The sequence below is a fragment of the Solanum lycopersicum genome, chromosome 1 (assembly GCF_036512215.1).
Source record: "Solanum lycopersicum chromosome 1, SLM_r2.1".
Lineage (NCBI taxonomy): Eukaryota > Viridiplantae > Streptophyta > Magnoliopsida > Solanales > Solanaceae > Solanum > Solanum lycopersicum.
The window spans coordinates 88,627,335-88,644,904 of record NC_090800.1 but is presented as its reverse complement, the minus strand read 5'-3'; the positions used below and the strand labels follow the sequence as shown (position 1 = coordinate 88,644,904).

Below are 17,570 nucleotides of genomic sequence, written 5' to 3'. Positions count from 1 at the left end.
GAGCCAAAAAAAGGTGTGATGTTTTCTACAAAATAGAGTGGCAAATGAATTAATTAGAACCAACACCCACCTATATATTTTCTTCCATTCATTTTACTTGTTATATTTTTCTTTATCACATTAATTTATTTCCTTTATTACAACAAGTAATAAAATAAAAATAAATAAACTATTTATAGTCAAACTTGATATTATTTTATTTTTCATATTTTTTCTTCATATTAAAATATTAATTTTCACTAATTATATCTAGATTCTCTAAACTAACAACTACTCATGACTATTTTAGTAAGCACGACAATTAAAATAGATCGGTAGAAATATGAGTAGTAGTTATTTAGTTTCCTTGTGTTAATTAGGAGCGTTACAAACACGAACTACCAACAAGCGTATAGCAATAAAATCTACCTACAATAAATTTATTTTTAAAAAAATTGGAAAGTGAGGTGTCATGAGGCTGTATCTCCCCCTATAAATTAGCATATTTGGGGTTCCTTCTCAGTAGGGTTTTTGAGTACCTAATCATCACATCTCTCTTTTTCTTTCTTTCTCAAAGCCTCTCAAAAAAAAAAAAATAGGGTTAGGGTTTATAGTGTTAGGTATGATGATTATATATGTGTGTGGTGAGTTTGAGGGGGATGTTGTCTGGCTCGACACAATTACTCTATTGTATGTATTTAGTTATTCGTTATCAAGATTGATGTCGATAACGAATAAATTAAACACATATATACAAGATGTAAAAAGGGAGTAAAGGCGTCGGACCAGGCTTCATTCCTCTCAAACAATATTCTACTTTTACACAAAAACACTTGTAATTTTTTTCTTTTTTTTTAATTATGGTTTTTGTAATGTTTGTTCACCTAAAAAAAAAATTAATCTTGTTAATGGGGTTGTTGTCTAGATTTTTTATTTTTTTGCAGGTGTGTTTGGTCGATTTTTCTCTACCAAGCTAGGGTTTTTCTTCCAAGAAGAAACATGAAAATTATATACCCTTGTAATTGTTTTTTTTTTTGTACTAGATTAAATTTTCATTACCTTGAAATTAAGTCACTGATGTTAATGTTAAAGAAGGTGCTGTTTGTTTTCCAGGGAGGGTTAGACATAGAGATTATGTATTTTTGTGGCTAATTAAAAATTATGGTGACAAATGGACTCTTTTAGTAATTAATTATTAGATCTTTTTATGTAATCAGCAGTGATGCTAATTAGTGACTCTGTAACTGTATTCATATATATATTTTTTTTGTTTGCTCTTGTTATATATATGTAGTATTGCTCACATGAGTCATGTAAATCTTGTTTTATATATAGACTAAAAATATCTAGTTTAAATTTTATTTTGTATAACATGGTTTATCAATCGACTTTGACTTTTAACTTGTTAAAAATTACATTTTAATATTTCCTCATTTTCAATTCATTACTACTTCGACGGTCAAATAATATAATTTATCACCATAATATTTAAAAAATATGACAAATTCTTATTAATTTTATTAAAGTGATACTTATTTTGAAATGACTGAATATCGAATAATGTTTTAACATGAAAAGTAACTTAATTGTATAAGCCTTATGGTATAAAACCCTCTAAATAAACTGCTAGCATCTAGAATTTAAACTCACTATAAGATATCACCAATCTAAATATGTGGGAGTTTTTTTTTAACCTTATAAGAGACTTGCTTTGGTAAAAAAATAAAAAAGAAAATTTCTCTGGTAGTTTATTAAACTTGAATTTATTACTACTAATGAATTTTTCTGATAAAAAATAACTTATAGTTATGGTATAATTAAGTGATCTGGTCGTATAAAATTCTTTTTACACACTAGCATTTAAACCTTAATAGATGTTGCCAATTTGATCTGATTTGAACATTTATACTCTGTTCGTTTCAATTATTTTGTCTAATTTTAAACTCCGCATAAAGTTAAAGAAATTTAAGAAAAATTCAATATCATGACTTCAAACAAAACTACGAGTTAAAAGAGTTGGCAAAAAAGGATTATTTTTTTTGAATCAGAATAAAAGAAAATACGATAAATAAATTGAATGATACTTCATCCCAATATGGATATGGAACAGTTAGAAATTTTGAAATCAACCACGTTTTTCTTTGACTAAAATTTATTTATGTCTTTTAAATTTCTAGTTTTTAATTAGTGTGATCTATGAAATATTTACGTAATTTTCATTTATATCAATTTAATTTCATATTATATCCGAATCTACGGTCAAAATGAAAACATTTGAAATCTCGAAATTGTAAAGACAAAAGAGTGGTATGTATGTATATATTGTTTTGTTCAACCTCTTCTACTTGTTGTTTATGGATGGGTTTGTGTTGTATATATCTATAGAAAATATATGTCAGAGAGGAAAAATAGATTAAATTACGTATGAGGTTTAAGAGTTTGCTAGTGAAACAAGTAGCTGCTGAGAACAGAGTTATAGGAGGCTATACTCTAGCTAGGCATGTTTTGTTTTTGTTCAAACAAACTTTACATAAAAACCTAATCTGTTCAAACACAGAATTTGGAATTTCTCCATCTTTCTTTACTTTAATAATACCAACAAAACTACTTATACCAACATGTTAAATCAATGTAAATTCAGAAATAATTATCGTTTTAGAAATTAAAAACAAGAAATGATATTAGTAATGGTTTCCAACTACAATAAAAACTCTAAACTATCTGTTCCTATTTACTTGTCCATATTTTCTTTTATATTTGTCCTTATTTACTTGTCCATTTTAACAAATCAAGAAATGATAACAATATGTTTCCTAAGATGCTCTTATTTAATTCTAGAAAATTTCTAGTACCACCACTAAGTTATAATGCATGTTTTTTGGAACCAGAAAAATACATTTATTATACTTGAGGAGTTGACATAATCTTTTTAAGTTAAGGGTAAAACTGCATTTAACCTATGATAATCATTGGTGCCCTTAATATGTGTGTCACTTCTTAAGTGGACAACTAAATAAAGACAGAGAGAGTATTAATTATTTTTCTTCTAAAAGACGACGCTTATTTTTGTGAATTTTATAAAAGATCAATTCTTTGTGAACTTGCACTTAACTTGAAATCAGGTACAACTATATACTCTATGTCAAACATTTCACCACTAAAAGGACGTGGTGTAGTGAATGAGAATGCTCTTGGTCATATTTTAATGTTACGTATAAAAAAGATACACCTAAATGCAACCCTACTAACGCGAATTTTAAATAATCGGATTTCAATACAGTATCGAACACCGAGTAAAAAAATAGTATTTCCATCGTCGGAAGAAAATAGTGTGATTTCTGATAGAAGGACACTTACTTTGGAACAGACAGGAGAGAGTATTGAATATTGTTGGGAAAAGGAGCGTTTGTGAATTGACTGAAGGTGGAGAGCGCTGCGTTGGTAATAAATGGATAGAAGTTGATCCAAATGCGTGATCAGCTTTAATGCTTAACTTATTTATTGCATCACTATTTTTAATATTATGAATAGCCTTTTGCCATGTTACGAGGATCAAGTACTACTATGTCTCTGTCTGAATGAATGAAATATTTTTATTTTTTTTAAAAAAAATTACAATTTTGTGTGTGTGTGAAATGTGGTGGGGGTGTTTGTGTAACTGAAAAAAAAATCAGTAACTGTCTTAATTTAATGGCTTAATATGGTTGTTGGATTTGGAAGCATTGAAGATGATGATGTATATTTTAAGGAGAAGTCTCTCTTTTTGAGTTTTTGAAAACACAAAAAGATTCCGCTTAGGTTTTTTGAGAACAACTATACATAACATGCTTTTTACTAATGTCCAACCATATATATACTCAAAACTCTGAAACCAACATTAATTTATTCATATGAATAAATTATATCTTTTTCACTTCACTCGTAAAATTACAATGAATATTAGTAACTGTTTTGTTGAATCGAATAATGACATGATTCAAGAAATTTACTTCTTTCCATGTCTAATCATATGTAGCACATAATCTACTACCCTCCATCGAAAGTATGACCACTAATCAAGCGAATTGAGAAATATGTACTTCTAAAATGTGTTTGTTTTACATAATATTTAACTTCATTATAATCCATTCAGATTACAACCATGAACTTCTAATTTTATTTTTATTTTTAAATTCCTAAGCTGTTCCATTTTGTATCAGATTAAATACAAAAGTTTAAGAAAAGAACACCACCACATGAGCCTATAAAAGCACACCGAAGATTTTGTAATCTTCCGTATGGCATGACATGTTTATAAATAAAGATATAATAAAGAAAGTTAAATCTTATTAACAGCTACCAAATGTAAAGAGTGCCAAATTTTCAATGTGGCCAAGAAGAGGAGATATTGTCACATGTAGGCGTCACGCATAACTACTACCAAATCAAATAATGATAAAATTTGGAATAATGTCTAGTGATCTTGTTAAGTTTTGAAACTTTGGTCATTGGTTCACCTTATTTGTCGGCGTCTCGACATCTTTCAGTTAAAAAAAGAAGAGAAAAAATGAATATAATTTTAAAGAAATTGAGTAAGGTCAAAGAAGAAATGAAATAAAAAGCTTAAACCAAATATCTTTAAGATAAATTAAAACTGGAGATATCCTTTCGGCTACAAAACTGTTGTATTGAGTCAACTGTACAAATAAACTAAATGGTACATTAACAATGGAACACTCGAGTGGTGATAAAATTGCTCTTCAATGAATCATGAAAAGGTCTTCTTTTTTTTTTCCATCCAGCTGGACAGAGGGAAAATATTTGCAAGATAAATATTAAAGACTTTTCATGGTTCAACAGGGAACACTTTCTCCAAGAAACTGAGGAAACGTTTCGAATAAATCTTGGGTTCAATTGCAGAGATTGACATGGGATCAAATTTCAACGATTTGTAGGTGTGCTCCAGTTTCTTTTTCATGTTGTACTCTTGCAGTATATCGATTATTCCGAGATATAGAACAACATCATATACCTCAAAGAGTTCAACTTGGACTGAAGCTGCCTCATCCTGCATCACTTTTTGGTTTGCTTGGGCTGGCATGTTTACACCTAATTGTACCCTTAATCTGAAAAAAAAAAAAGAAAACTAAAAGCTGTTAAGACATTGGGTGAATTCATGCTGGAAAGCAAATAACATGATAATGGTTCCTCAGTTTCCTGAATCTGTTTGGGTCCTCTCATTCGTTTATCTATTACAGCGCCTCTCACAAAATCCTATTACTTCAAAATCGTGTTTTAGTTAGATGGGCTGTGACACTCCCCTAATTTTGAGAAGACTAGTGATTAATGCATAATGACGGAAAAGTATCCATGTCGGTCCTAAATAAAGGATAAGAAGCAGATGAGATTACCTTCCAGTACCAGGCAAAAGAAGATCAACCTCCTGGTCACCAACGGACATGGCTCTCAGAGTACTCCCTCTTATATGAGGACCTGGTGTAACATTGACAGAACTGGGTTCATGCGTGACTAAAAGCAAACCTCTTGGTGGAATTGAGAGCTCCCCCTGAGATATCCCACCTAAATGCATTGGAAAAAGAAGTCAATAAGAACCAGTTTAACTAGAAAAAATATGTCATTGAGCATAAAGAACGAAGATTTCAGAATAAAGTTAATCACCATTTTCACGATCCCCCAGCCTATCAAGATAAATGAGTACAGAAATGAGAAACGACATACACAGGAAGAGGATAAATGGGTACTGACCCAGAAAATAAGGTAACAACAACTCATACAGGCTTATTACCATCATTGGATTACGAACCAGAAAGTAAAGACGAACAGGCACAAGAAAGCCGAAAGGTGCAGCATAACATGGACTTACTGGGAACCAAGAAAAAAATTACAGAAAAGGGGTAGAGTTCCAAAAATAACTATTCTCAGGTCGAAAATAATAGTGCCAGACAAGAAATCTGCTACAATCCTGTAAAAGGCTGGAGGGGCCCAACAGAATAACCGAATCATGCCAAGAAACCTCAAGTCAAGACATGAGCACCTTCAAAACGCACCATGGATATGCCATGGCATCATATGGTAACGGTTCCAATTGCATGATATTAATTAGAGTAGCAGGACTTCAGCACCTAGACCATTCAAGGAACTTTTACTAATCAAATTACCATGATAGAAAATCATAAATAATGACGTAGATACTTTCTTTTAGTGAATTAACTTGCAGATTTTCCCAGTGGAAACAATCATGGTAGAGAATCATAAACAATGTAAAATAAGACGGGAGAGAAAAATTATCAAAGGAGAAGCAACCAATGTTCCTATAAAGAAGTTCCAGGCGCGCTCACCAAACAGAAGCTGACCATTGCAAAGAGAAATATCAAAAATCTGGAGTAATAGATGAAATTCAGAATACTCTGGAATGTTTGCTTGGAACATTTCCTACTAATTTGCACACTTTCAGATGAGATATAAATGAGAGTAGAACAGTCATATGTATTTGCTAATTCATTTTCCCTTGAGGTACGGCCCTTCCCGGGACCCTGCATGAACGCGGTACGATTCATGAACCGGGCTATTGTTTTGATAAATAAAGAACAGCCCAACATATTTATTTGGCAACTCATATTCACTAAAAGCAAAGTTCATAACCATGCATGCTTCAAATTGAGAAGCTAAGGTAGTATGATGAGTTATGACAGCTTCATGCTGTCAGCAGACCAAAGTGCAGAAAAATTCAGGATCGTGGTCAATTCAGAAAATTTCTCCTATAGATAATCTGTTCTACTACATCAAGTGAGGCAACAGACTACTTGTGTCATTCCCTATGGAACATGCACCTTTCCAATTCAAGTTTCTAAAACAAAAGAAAAGCCAACCGACTCTTGGTTTTTTCACACTAGTTGGTGCTTGTATCCTCTGGGTTCTGGTTTCCTCAAATTGTACAAGTATACTCACTTTTTATGAGAATTTCTAACTACCTATTAAAGCGATAAAGAGAAGATTTTTATTTTTCAAATGGCACATCTATCCATACATCAAAATCACTAACTAAGAAAAACATGCTAGCTTTCTATCAAGAGCACTTCTTCTTTGACAACCATCTCTCATGGTGCTTGGTAGTGTGTATCTAAATATTTGTCCAACATGGAAACACAAGAATTATATTTTGATGCCAGACAGAAAATTAATGAAGTCGATCATCAAGGAAAAAACAGGGAGTACGTCCATCTATAGCAATTACCTCCCAAGGTAGGGGTAAGATCTACGTACACTCTACCTCCACCGACCCCACTTATGAGATTACACCGGGTATGTTGTTGTTGTTGTTGTCCATTTATAATAAGGAACTTCAGATGTTTTAAGTAGCATGATTGACGGTATGTTGCTAATTTAGAATACAAGAAGTGAAGCAACCTAAATAACACCAGAAGCACAACTATTCCCAATGAGAGGGTCCATTTACAACATAACAGAAGTCTATTTGCAGCAATCTGGGACATGCTCGTTGAGTTGGATGGTGGGAACCGTCCATAAGAAAGGGATATATGGGCAAAAGGAAACATAGAGAGACAACCATTTTGATGATTAGAAAATCACTGTTGCGATAATCTTATGATGTATTAACCTTATTCCCTTATAATAGCAATTAATCACTAAGAAAGAGAAAGAAACACACTGGAAAATCGACAATAATGTTCAGCTGAGATAACACCGTAACGAAGATTAGACGAAGAAATAAACTTTGCAAGACAGGTTTTACCTTCAACGTGATCAGGATCAGTTTCGACTTTGTGCAGAGAATCAGGTGGCTCTAAAAGAGACATTAGATTCTCAGGAGCTCTAAAATGTAATCCCAGTAGAAGGCTATAGTCTATAATGTTCTGAGATTCCAAAAATCTGCAGTCTAAAGATAATTGTCTGCAAATAGGAAAAAAAGGAGAGCTTACGTTGGTTGATCAAAAAAAGAAAAGAATTGGGGGAACAACAAAAAAATTTAAACCAAGGACAACTTGTAAGCAATGAACCTTCTACAACCAACAAAACAGGAATTAATCAGGAAAAGAAATGCATAGTCCTGCATAAATTTATTAATGGCATTCGTGATGTGATAGCCATAAAAGGGGAGGGAAAAAGAGATAAGAAAAGATAAATTACATCCGTAAAAGACATCTGCTGGGAACAAAAAAAATGTTCTATTTTTCTTTACAGAATTAATAATAGAAATGGTCTTTTGAGAACACCACATCTCTCGGTTACCTATAGAAATTCAATCAAACAGTAATTTAATCGATTACTGCCTCAATCCCAAATTAAGCTACATATTTGGGTCTAAAATGTTATGAATAACACTAAAAATGATTCATCGTAATTTGACCTATGTATGGGTCGACTCCGAACCTACTATAATTTTCCTTCTTAACCCGAACTCAGCGGACTATGCTTTGTGAACTAACTGGAGTTTAACTACAGATATCCAATTTGCGAAAAAATAATCAAAAGTCCACCCTCCTCGACATACTAATTTTGATTTACAGTAGTACTAAATTATTGCCCCATCTAACCATCTTCAAAAACTTCAGCAGTTAACCATCACATATAAGAGACTCCAGTGAATAAGAATTTTTAACTCCAAATTGAAGGGGAACACCAAACAAAGACTTACTTGAATAGTGCCTCACGTAATAACTTGTCCATATGAAACTCATATGTTAAATCGAGGTCTTTTAATGTAGTCGTCTCATCAACCCGATCCTTCTTCGTAAGTCTCCCATGAGAAGAACCTTTCAAATCATACCGGCGATGTATTCTTAATTCAGTACAAAACATATTCCCCATGACTACAAAGCGGACCTGAGAATGAAATAAGTAAATACTCGACCTGAATGCTTGACGAAAGTGCATAACAGCAAAGTACAGTAGGACTTACACCTGACAACTAACCTTTTTTCCACGTTTCAATGATATCCTGTGCACCCCAAAAACTTTTGTTATGAGTGTGTTGTCATGTTCCTTTACATGTTTATAGTAATCAGGAAGCATCTTGAGCAGAGCCTACATGATGTTAAGATGATCCATTTCAATAACCTTTCAGTTCACTCACAGTTTATAATTGTTTCCAGAAAGACAAATGGCACCATATTCATGATTACTTAGCTCATTTTATCAAATTAATTATAAGTACATCTTATGCACATTGGTGACAATAAAGCACACAACATTAACCAGAAACAGCAGTACTTTTTGGTGAGAAAACAACACTATTCAAAATGTTTTTATTTCACCACCCATATGACCTATCATACCATGGGATATGGAATTTGCTAGAAGAACATCAATAATTCTTTTATTTGTTAATTGATTTTAAATGAGGAAACATGTATGAGATAAAAACAACTTTTACTTCCTAGTAACCTTTTCGTAAAATGAGGTTACTTGTCCTAGTCAAACTGACTTGCAGAAACTGAGTTTAGGGTCAGAGCATCCACATTCTTTTTAATTCCGCATAAGCTTTGTTGCTTATCAATAAAAGAAAAGGAGAGAAAAACCCACACTTATGCTATGTTTGTTTGACGTGCTAAAATAGAAGTGGAAGGTTTGGGTTACCTTCCAGAAGAGCTTTTTAAATTTTCCCAAGACCGATAATATGGAAGGATCAACTTTATCCTTTCCTGAGACCACTAGTAGATAATCATACTACCTAGGACAAGAACCAGATAGTTTCTTCTTCATTCCCCCTAGCCTTTCTCTCCCAAGATCTAAACATAGTTCTATAGAAACCCCCAGAAAATGAGCGGGCTAGTTCTCTCTCTCTATTCCAAGTTTAGTAAGGAAGTTTTCAGGAATTAAGATGGAGGTATATGGACATAGATGAAGAAAAAGAAGAAACGGACACACATGTAATTTAAAATGGGAATCATGATTTTGGTTTGACATTAAGAGCTGCATCTGATTTCAAATGTAAGGGCAATCTATGTTGCTCGGACTGTTCAAAAAGGTCAATGGGTGCGTGTCGGATTCTCCAAAATTAGTGTATTTTTGGAGAATCCGACACGGGTACGGCATCGAAAGTGAAGAGTCCGCGCAACTTAGAGCGCAATACCTTGATGAATATTGAGTAAGAAAGAATATGTAAATGTAGGAAGTTGGAACAGCAAGCGAAGGAAAAAAGCTAAAACGATTTAGTATGTGCAAACCTTGAGCTCAGACTTCTTTAAAGTCTTGATCACAAATCTATCATCACGAGAAAGATAAAAAAGGCTGCCACTCTTTCCAGGAGATGAAAGCTCTCTCAGACCATCATCACCACAGATGGACATCATATAGTCTGCAGCATCCAGCTTGAACAACTCTCTCAAATATCTGAAGATGACATTTCACAGTCACAGAAGTCTGTCAAAACCTACAGTAACTCATCTACAGTAAAATTTATATTTTAAAGGTCTACTCCAAAACAGTAGTTTGCTCCCACTCAGAAAGTCTCCATAGTGGGGGAGTGTATAAAAAGGAAATTACCAAGTAGCAGACATAAAATAAATTTGCAAGTACCTGAAAACCATAGGGCAATAATCCTTCCAATAAAAATCAAGGGAATGATGTGAAGGTGTAAATTGAGAGCCCTTCCTGGGAAAGTACATTTTGATTCTTGCCTGATCTCCAAAGTCTGATTGCCTCACTTCACGGATAGGCACAGGAGTGATCTTACCAACAGAATACCTGTAATTTCAAATACAAAATAAACAAATAGTTCTATGGTACCAAGTGGATTTTACCACTCATTATCAATAATATAAGACCATGACGTATGCTTACCTGATGCCAAGTTGCAAATTAAGCATCAGATAGTAGCTCTTACGGCCTTCAAGAAAGTCCACACATGACTTCCTCTTTACTTCTTTCGCGTGAAATTTACACCGTTGTTTACTTTTGCGAGATAGTTTACTAATATTTACAATCCTTTCTTTGATTAGGACTCCTTGCGTGTATTCCCTTTCATAAGCTACAGACCCCGTTTCCAGAAATTCAGTCCTGTCATCAAGAGAGCTTTGAGATAATACACTTGATGAATCACAGGTCATAATGTCTCTGCTGGAATCACCGAGGGCAATGTCTTCTCCCAGTGATGTAGTCCTCTGCGATATGCTTCCTGAACTTCTGAGCAAGCTAGAGGAAATTCTCTCTGAAAAACTACGCTTCACTTTAGGTTTCACAGACTCTGAATTAGAGGATGAAATGTGTGAGAGCCGCCTTTTCCTCTTCTCATCAGACCTATCACTGCACTTCCTCAGAAAGCGATGCTTACTTCCAGCAGGATAAAACATTCCATGTCCATCTTTTAGCCCTTTAGTCCACACCCCAAAGTAGTAACTTCCATCAGCAAATCGGTAACAGCCTGAACCGTGTCTTAAACCATTCAACCAACATCCATCAAAAAGATCTCCATCGAACCATTTCATAACACCTCTACCACACATTTTTCCATCTTTCCAGCTCCCAATATACATGTTGCCATTACTCCATGCATATCGGCCGCTGCCTTCACGTACTCCCTCTTTCCAACAACCATCATAAATATCAGAATTTTGATACTGCTTTCTTCCTATTCCATGTTGGGTATTCATCCTCCAAACACCTCTGTATACTGAGCCATCAGATCCACTAAATACTCCAAAACCATGGAGGTAACCTCCAGAGAAATCACCCTCGTATGAAGCTCCAGAAGGCCAAACAAACCGTCCTTCTCCAGACATTTTTCCTTCTTCCCAACAACCATCATAAACAGATCCATCTGACCAAGTGTATTTACCTTTCCCATGAGGAAACACCCCTTTGAAACTACCCACATAAGCATCCCCATTGGAGAGGACCATTTCAGTGATGCTGCATATAGAATTAAGAAATTAAGTACTCAATAAAAAGATATGTCCTGCTAAAAGAACCAGTAGTACTTGCTTATAAATGGACGGCTTAAGGGCTCCAACGTGTCAGTACCTTCCACTATCCTCCATGGACAGTAGTAATCACCGTGACTTATTCAAAGTTCCTTAGTAATAGTCAATGAACCCATCTAAGGTGCCTTTCTGAAAGTGAAATAATCTGGTGAGCAACTTCAATGATTCTTATACCTCTTTAAGCACATTGTCATGGGACAAGAACAATAGCATTAGAGACATCCCTTCCAAGTAGCATATGTGCACCTATACCCCCAACCACTTTAGATCTAGTTAATAGCACTTGTTATTCAGTAGTTTCTTTTTTTAAAATCCGTACTATGATACTAAGGATTCCATGAAAACCATATTGTTGATCATTGTCCAGACACTTCAAGAACCACAAAATATCATTTAGAGGATAAACTAAATAATTCTGAAATGGCAATAAAGTATTCGAAATAGGCAGATTGTCATACCAGGATTAAAATTGTTTTAAACACCAGGCTACACTTCAGAATAACCTAACAACAGACTACTATTATTCAATCAACTTGTACACAACTCATTCTATAGAAATTAGAACCGAACAGAAGAATTTTAACAGCATTACACCCATAATCTTCTCTCTATTATCTTAACAGTTGACATCAACTTAATATCTCTGTTCAATGAGCATCCGAGATGCACACAAACATTCAATCAATCCAACGAAGTCATCAACAATAAACTCAAATGAAAAAAACATAATTTACTCAACAACATAACACATCAAGTTCACATCATATGAGATCGCAAAATAACTCATTATTTGAATCAAACACTGTTAACAATAGTAGAACTACACGAAATTGAGCATTAAAAACCGATGAGCTCACCTTTAAACTGCACCGGCAACACCAAACAATCGCTGTATACCTAAACTTCCTCAGCTACCAAAATAAAAAGTTCAAATCAATAGGTAAACTGGAAAAGCGATTTCGAATTGACAGTTCAGCTTCTTCCTTGAAAACAACTACCAAAAGTTCACCAACTTTTTCTTACTGCTATGACGTTATCTACCAGAAAACGAAAGCAATTTGTATGAAGCTTTTCTGCAAATAACCTCAAGAGATTTCTCTTTGCACTTTTTTTTTTTTGTTTGTTTTGGAAGGTACAGTAGCTTGAAATAGAGAAAACCCAAAAGATATTTATACTGAGGTGTAAAATGGGTTGCGTGTCGTCCGTGCAAGCGACGCCTCCACGTATTTCAATCCTAGTGGTGGAATATGATACGTAGTATGGGGTTGTGTTGTAGCTGATTTTTAACGTTAAACTGCTTCTCACGTAAAGTATTTCATTTTATTTATTTATGTTAATAATAATAATAATTAAGCAATTTATTTTCTACGTATCATTAATAAGATTAGTTCATAAATATATTTCTAATTAAAATATGTTGTGTTATGAAAAAAAGGGTAAAACTTTTAAATTATTTTTTTAAAAAAGGATTTGATTCCTCCATCTGAACGAACAGCGCAGATGACTTGGAAATATGGAATCTTTGTTTGCTCTATGTTGGGGTTCACACTAATTCACGTGGAAAATTTTAATTACCTGATTTCTCCAATAATTTTTTATATTACTTAGCATCAAAGAAAAATATGGAGTACTAGTATTATTAAAATTGTTGAATGATTTTTTTTCTGTTATTTGTAATCATATTTTAATTCTAAAAGACTGTATTATACAGTTTTTTAAGTTAATGTATTATATTTAAATTTATAATTTATGTGATCGTTTTTTTTTTTAATGGGGTGTAGATTAGAATTAATATATTCATGCATAAATTATAATATAGTACTTAAATAATTCATTTTAACGAATATTATCTTTCATTGAAAAGATATCATGATCTTCATTTCGAATATTGACTATTTGAAATTCGTACTATGGTGCTTCTTCTTTTTCATCATCTTTCTTTATTTATTTATTTTGTCAGGTTGGTGTACTAAGAGGTTTAAATATTTTATTATGTTTTCTTAATTTTGAATTTGTCAAGTAAAAACCTCTTGAAATGGCTATGGTGGTTCTTTTGGCTTGGGTTGACTAGAGTCCTAATTCTTTATCGGTATTAGTTGTCATTAGATTCAATATCAAAAGATTGTAGGATATATATAAATAGTGTTAATTATAACAAAATATACACATCTAGCGACAATCAAATTATTATCGTTAATTAATTGCTTCTAAAGATAAATTTTGACACAAATCGAAGCACATCAATTGAACTTCCTTCTTTTAAAATTACATTATATGAAGGAAAAAAATATAGCATAATAATTTCTGAATGAGACCATCGATATTATATGTGTCAAATAATTTCAAAACAAATAAAAAGGAACATGAAATTTAATATCATAAGGTGTTCTTTTGGTTAATGAAAGTGCGTCTACATGAACGAAGAGATGGTGACAGTTCTTTTACACGTTTTAAAAGGGTAATTTAATAGCAACATGTTTAATAGGTAACAATTTTATATTTTTCATTTTTCTCTCTTTTGCTTTGGTTGGGTTATATATATATAAAAAGAAATATAAATTTGTTAGGTTCCTCTCTCTTTCAACAAATATTTTAGGTTTTGTTATGACAAAAATCTATTGGTCAGCACATCTTCAATCAAAACTAAAGGGGTACAGCTAGCTGGAATTTGCCCAAAAAAATTCTACTAGTAATATATATCAATAATTCAATATGCTGTAAAAGCTTTTATTCTTATTAGGGTTGTTCAAAATCGAATCGAAATTATTAAATTGATAAAAATTATTAGTTTATAATTTTAGGTTTTTGGTTTAGTAGTTTTAATAATGGTTTAGATTTTCTTTTATCGAGTTATCGGTTCTTAACGGTTTAAATTTTTTTCCTTAACGGGTTAATCGATAACCCGATAGTAAATTAAATAATTATATTTGTATCAGTTTGTATATAAAGTCCTCGACCTAGAGTTATAATTTTCTACTTTTTTTGGTTGTCTCAAATACTTGATTATTCTACGATATAAAAGTGTTTGCTTTTGAGGAAGATGTAACTTGTGAACTCAAGTGCATGGTTTATTTGGTTTTTCACATTGTTTCTAAGTGATTTTTAATATTTTTTCTTTTGTGTCAAATCTTAACGGTTAAATCGGTAACTGAACCAATAACGATCAAAAATCGATAAATCAATAATCGATAAGTCAATATCTTAATGGTTCTATAACGATTTAGTATCTTTACAAATCGATAACCAATAAGCCAACCCGATAAACTTCAAAATCAAACTAAACCAATCAATACACAGCCCTAATTATTATTGTTATTATTATTATTATTGTGAAATGATAACTTTTTTTTTCTATAATCGATGATTCAGCAGCGTTCTTTTCAAAAAAAAAAATATATAAATTGATAAGTGTAAACATGCAGCAATTTTCTTAGAAATCACTTTGATATTCTTTTAAAAAATAATAAAAAAATTGCAAAATAGCTGCCTCAGCAGCGTAGTATTTAATTATTATATTTTTCTAAATTTAAGTACATGCAGCGTTTTAGAGTTTTTTTTTAAAATTTAAAAAAAAATAAGAAAATTGTTATTGGAAAAGCGATTTTAATTTTTTTTTAACAGCACGGACACTTGATTTTATACTAAAGATATCACTGCCTCTAAATCAATTTTGCCCTTCTTATTAAAAAAATTTTTAACATACCATTTATGTTTTTTGAAAAAAAAATTACCCTTTTGACTCCGGAAAAAAGGACAATTGAATCTAAAATTTTGTAGTGATATAAATTTTTGGTGGAGAATGCATGTAAATCTAAAATCTCCTATGTTTTAACTCAAGGACGTTAAGATGAATCCAAGTACTTTTCAAACATGAAATGAAGACAAAAAAATAACCTTTGAGTTTCCTTTTTTGTACTAGTTGGTGGGGTAATTAGTTAATGTTTCTCTATTTAACCTGACTTCTAATTGATCAAATGTCATTAGTTTCATTAATATCAAATATTTAGCTCGAAATGACGAAATCTAATCGTGGATATATAATAGAAATGCACTTATTATATATAGATGAACTCACCTCCAAATTAACGTCGAACGATCGATCGCGAACCCAAGAAATCGAGAGCTACCAAAATTTAATTTCAAACAAAAAGAAGTTGAAATGCTTAACTAGAGATAGAGATTTAAACGTTTTCTGCAAATGAGGATGAAGAAATATTTGGATTTTGATGAGTTGACGGACACTGACTTAATTGAAAGGTATTTATACATATTGACTTGCGTGTGAATTAGGCGGTTTTGTAGGCCATCGTTAAACTGCTTGCCACGTAAAGTATCAAATACTTAAATTTATGATTTTTACTTAATTAATTATTTAACTAACGAGAAGAGAGATTATTAGACACGACATAGTGTAATTTTATCTTACGAGGATATAAGATTATACTCAAAAGTTTAAAGATTGATTTATTAGAATAGAAGTTTTGTAAGAAGTGGAGTGTTGTCTTAATTACTTTTCAAAATGGATATAGTCATATAGGCTTGGTGGTGAAGTATTGGCCTTATTCTGGTAGTTGTTCAACTTGCTTTTGATTTGTTGTTTATTAAATTTTGATTGTTTAATTATTTTATTCAGATTAAAAATAATCTCTCTAGTTAGAGAATAAGATCTGTGTATACACTATTTTTTTTAGATTTTATTTGTTGTTATTTTATCGAATATGTTATTATTTTCGTTGTAATTATTTAACGGAGATATAATATGATTTTCTTCCTGAAGGAACAGCTCACATGACTTGGAAGTTGGTGTTATGGAATCTCTGGTTGCTCTGTGTTGAGGTTCACACGAATTTTAATTTAATAACACCTTTCTTTTTCCAATACCTTTTTTTTTTTTTTGTCAAAATGTTACTTACTAGTATTATTTTTTAAGTGTTAAATGCACATTTTTTCTTATATTTTAAATAAGTTTACGTATTTTATACTCTAAAATACTTTAGTATATAGTAATTTTTTATGCGTCTAATTGTGTAATAAATATTGAGATTTGAGAATTTTAAGTATAAAATTAGATTATAAATTTAGGTATATTGATATCCTTGAACTCCGTTTCATTCTTTTTGGACGAAGGAGGAAAAGGGATTTAATTTATTGATGCACAAACTATGATAATAGATATAGTAAAATAATTCATTGTACCGAATATTATCTTTCACTATAAAGATATTGGAATATTGCTTCTTTGAAATTCGTATTATGATGCTTCTTTTCTTTTTTTCTTTTTTTTTTTGGGTCAGGTTTGTAATTAGATGGTGTATTAAAGCTTTAATATTTCTTTTCCTTGGTTGCAAAATTAATTTTATGACTCTGTTTTCCTAGGAAATATTTCTTAGTTTTTTTTTTTCATATTTTGATTTTTTTAAAAAAATATAATCTTTAATAGGAGGAAAATGACTCTTTCGGTGAAATTAAAAGAAAGTAATTTTTTGAAAGTGCCTACCTAGTCTCTTTCTGGGTTATTGGAAGTGTATAATGTATGTCAATATCAACTAAAGATATAAATAGTGAGTCTTTTTCACGTTAAAAGGTTAGCTTATATGTAACAACATGACCAGGTAACAATTATCCTATCATAGATATAAAATATTTACT

The 17,570-nt window shown here is 31.9% G+C and overlaps 1 protein-coding gene and 1 non-coding gene across 19 annotated transcripts; one reads left to right on the top strand and one right to left on the bottom strand.

Moving 5' to 3' along the window:
• Positions 1-615: 615 nt before the first annotated feature.
• MIR166c (microRNA MIR166c) lies at positions 616-803 on the top strand. Its single transcript, NR_130084.1, has one exon. It is a non-coding gene; the product is annotated as a microRNA MIR166c (primary transcript).
• Positions 804-4,573: 3,770 nt separating this feature from the next.
• Positions 4,574-16,418, bottom strand: LOC101254537 (phosphatidylinositol 4-phosphate 5-kinase 8). 18 transcript variants are annotated; one of them, XM_069292892.1, is made up of 12 exons: positions 15,997-16,154; positions 12,779-12,832; positions 12,380-12,424; positions 11,962-12,291; positions 10,783-11,850; positions 10,519-10,686; positions 10,167-10,332; positions 8,914-9,024; positions 8,636-8,823; positions 7,733-7,890; positions 5,370-5,538; positions 4,574-5,084 (listed from the first exon to the last, which is right to left on the bottom strand). In XM_069292892.1, exons 4-12 carry the CDS (start codon positions 11,976-11,978, stop codon positions 4,805-4,807), a joined length of 2,325 nt encoding a protein of 774 aa, XP_069148993.1. In that variant the 5' UTR covers positions 11,979-12,291; positions 12,380-12,424; positions 12,779-12,832; positions 15,997-16,154; the 3' UTR covers positions 4,574-4,804. The 18 variants fall into 18 exon arrangements, with proteins under 18 accessions (XP_069148993.1, XP_069148984.1, XP_010314769.1 ...); XM_069292883.1 differs by lacking the exon at positions 12,380-12,424 and having other exon boundaries at positions 8,902-9,024; positions 11,962-12,050; positions 15,997-16,418; XM_010316467.4 differs by lacking the exon at positions 12,380-12,424 and having other exon boundaries at positions 11,962-12,050; positions 15,997-16,418.
• Positions 16,419-17,570: the final 1,152 nt, after the last annotated feature.

Coding starts and splice junctions, on each gene's coding strand:
- LOC101254537 (XM_069292883.1), bottom strand. Junction 7,891..8,635: donor TTACGTGAGGCACTATTCAA/GTAAGTCTTTGT, acceptor TCCTATTTGCAG/ACAATTATCTTTAGACTGCA. Junction 5,085..5,369: donor CTTTTGCCTGGTACTGGAAG/GTAATCTCATCT, acceptor TTTTTTTTTCAG/ATTAAGGGTACAATTAGGTG.